At 44.4% G+C, this 2,288-nt stretch overlaps 1 protein-coding gene across 1 annotated transcript in view; it reads left to right on the top strand.

The window, feature by feature from the left end:
- The window catches only part of THEMIS (thymocyte selection associated), an 88,114-nt gene that overhangs the window by 76,797 nt on the left and 9,029 nt on the right, over positions 1 to 2,288 (top strand). Inside the window, exon 3 of the mRNA XM_019520209.1 lies at positions 849 to 1,307. Coding sequence (XP_019375754.1) covers positions 849 to 1,307 — 459 coding nt within the window. The remainder of the gene's footprint in view (positions 1 to 848; positions 1,308 to 2,288) is intronic.

The following is a 2,288-nucleotide window of genomic DNA, read 5'->3' on the forward strand; positions in this document are numbered from 1 at the left end:
CCACACTTTAAGAGGGATGTAGATAACTTGGAGAGGGTCCAGAGAAGGGCCACTCATATGGTTAAGGGCTTGCAGGCCAAGCCCTATGAGGAGAGCCTAGGGCACCTGGACCTCTTCAGCCTCCACAAGAGGAAGTTGAGAGGTGACCTTGTGGCTGCCTATAAATTCATCATGGGGGCACAGAAGGTAATTGGTGGGGCTCTACTCACCAAGGCACCCCTGGGGGTCACAAGAACTAATGGGCATAAGCTAGCAGAGATCAGATTTATACTGGACATTAGGAAGAACTTCTTCACAGTTAGAGTGGCCAAGGTCTGGAATGGGCTCCCAAGGGAGGTGGTGCTCTCCCCTACCCTGGGGGTCTTCAAAAGGAGGTTGGATGGGCATCTGGCTGGGGTCATCTGAACCCAGCACTCTTTCCTGCCTATGCAGGGGGTCAGACTCAATGATCTATTGAGGTCCCTTCCGACCCAAACATCTATGAATCTATTGCATTTATTATGAAACTATTAAGGATAGGAGTCCCCTATAGCAGAGGGAACTGTACATCATTTAAGTCCTATTTAATCCCCCCCAAAATAGGGTTTAACTGGGGACTAAGAAGATGGAAAGGGCTTGTGCTGACTAGTCTTATGCACAGGCAAAATGACCATCCTTAGAGCAAAAATATGACAACTTAATGATGCTATTTTTATAGAGCCACTTCCCTGGCAATATACCTATTCTTATGTTCTGTTTTGATTTTTATTGATACTCCCCTATACGTTCCATATCTAAAATTTTGCATGAGTTTTATGTCCTCCATATTTCTAAAGTGCCTTTGTATAACACAAGCTTCTTATTCTTAGGTCTTTATAAGATTGTGGTTGATAAAACTCCATACCTCAGCATTGAAGAGATTACAAGAAAGGTGTCTATTGGGTCAACACGACTGGGCCACCCCTGCTTCTGTTGCCAGGAGGATATAAAACTGGCAAACCTCACCATCAAACAGGGTGAGCAGATTATGTTCAACTCCGTGGAAGAGGTCAATGGGACAATGACTGTGAACTGTGGGGTGGTAAGAAATAACCAGTCTCATTCCTTTACTTTGCCAATTTCACAACAAGGAAAGTTCTATGAATGTGAAGATGACCAGATTTATACCCTGAAAGAAATTGCTGAATGGAAAATCCCAAAGACCAGGAATCGGACTGTGAAACTTTTTAGTATTTTGCATAGTTGGGACTCCTCTAACCCATTTCCTGAAAATTTTGATGGCAGTCTGATTCTGGCACCAGTTTATGAAGTTCAGGCAGTGATGAAATGTAAGTAAGAATAAAGTTAATCATTTGTCCTCTGTTTATGTCAGAAATATCTTTACCACATTCAAACTGCTCAAAATATCTACTACAAATTGTTTGATTGGGACTGGCATAGATGGAAATTCTGTACTCATATATTTGCAATACTGCAGAACTAAAAATGGAAAAAGAAAGGAAAGAATGTTTTTTTTTCCTTGCACTTTCATCCCCACCAATTTAGTCAAGTTCTTTCCTATTGGAATGTAGTATTACCATTTTTACTGACACTGCTACTCTCAAATTTTCTTTGAAAAGGAAAAAATATTTCAAGTAGAGTAGGGAAGTTCAGCGTTCACTTTCCAGGATCTTATTGAACTGGGTGATGAAAGGAAAACCATTCAATTATTTATGGTTCAGTTTACCCATGAGTGACTGGTGCCTCCTGAATCTGGGGGACACCTGCGGAAGTTGCTGATGGCAGTGGCCCTGTCTGGGGGGGGCATCAGCCCTACCAACAGCATCAGTGTTGGCCATCAGGTGGGGGACTGGCCCTGCCACCAGTTGCCTATGAGTTTACCCATGTGTTAAATGGATATAAAGATGAGTATCTTTGGGTGCATCTACACAAGATGCTTTACTACACAGTGGACTAATCTACTACACAATAAAGCATCACCATCTACATGTGTGTGGCATTTATTGCACAGTAAATTAGTCTGCTGCACAGATAGCTAGTACCTGTAAATACAAGTATTACATTAATTGTGCAGTAGTGCTCATGTAAATGCTGACCAGGAGCAAATTTACTCTTGGCCAGCCACACTAGCAGGGGGCCAGAGGGGATGGGGCAGTTCTCTGTCCCCAGTCCTGGAGCCAGGAGCTGAACAGTGCCAGGTCTGGGGATCTCTCTGCTTCCCCCACCCCTCCTGCTTCTTGGTAGCTGCCTCAGGAGCAGGACGGCTCCCGGTGAGCCCCCTGCTGGGGGGGGGGGGGGGAGGGGGGGCC

The sequence above is a fragment of the Gavialis gangeticus genome, unplaced genomic scaffold (assembly GCF_001723915.1).
Source record: "Gavialis gangeticus isolate Ggan-Ray unplaced genomic scaffold, GavGan_comp1, whole genome shotgun sequence".
Taxonomy (NCBI): Eukaryota; Metazoa; Chordata; order Crocodylia; family Gavialidae; genus Gavialis; species Gavialis gangeticus.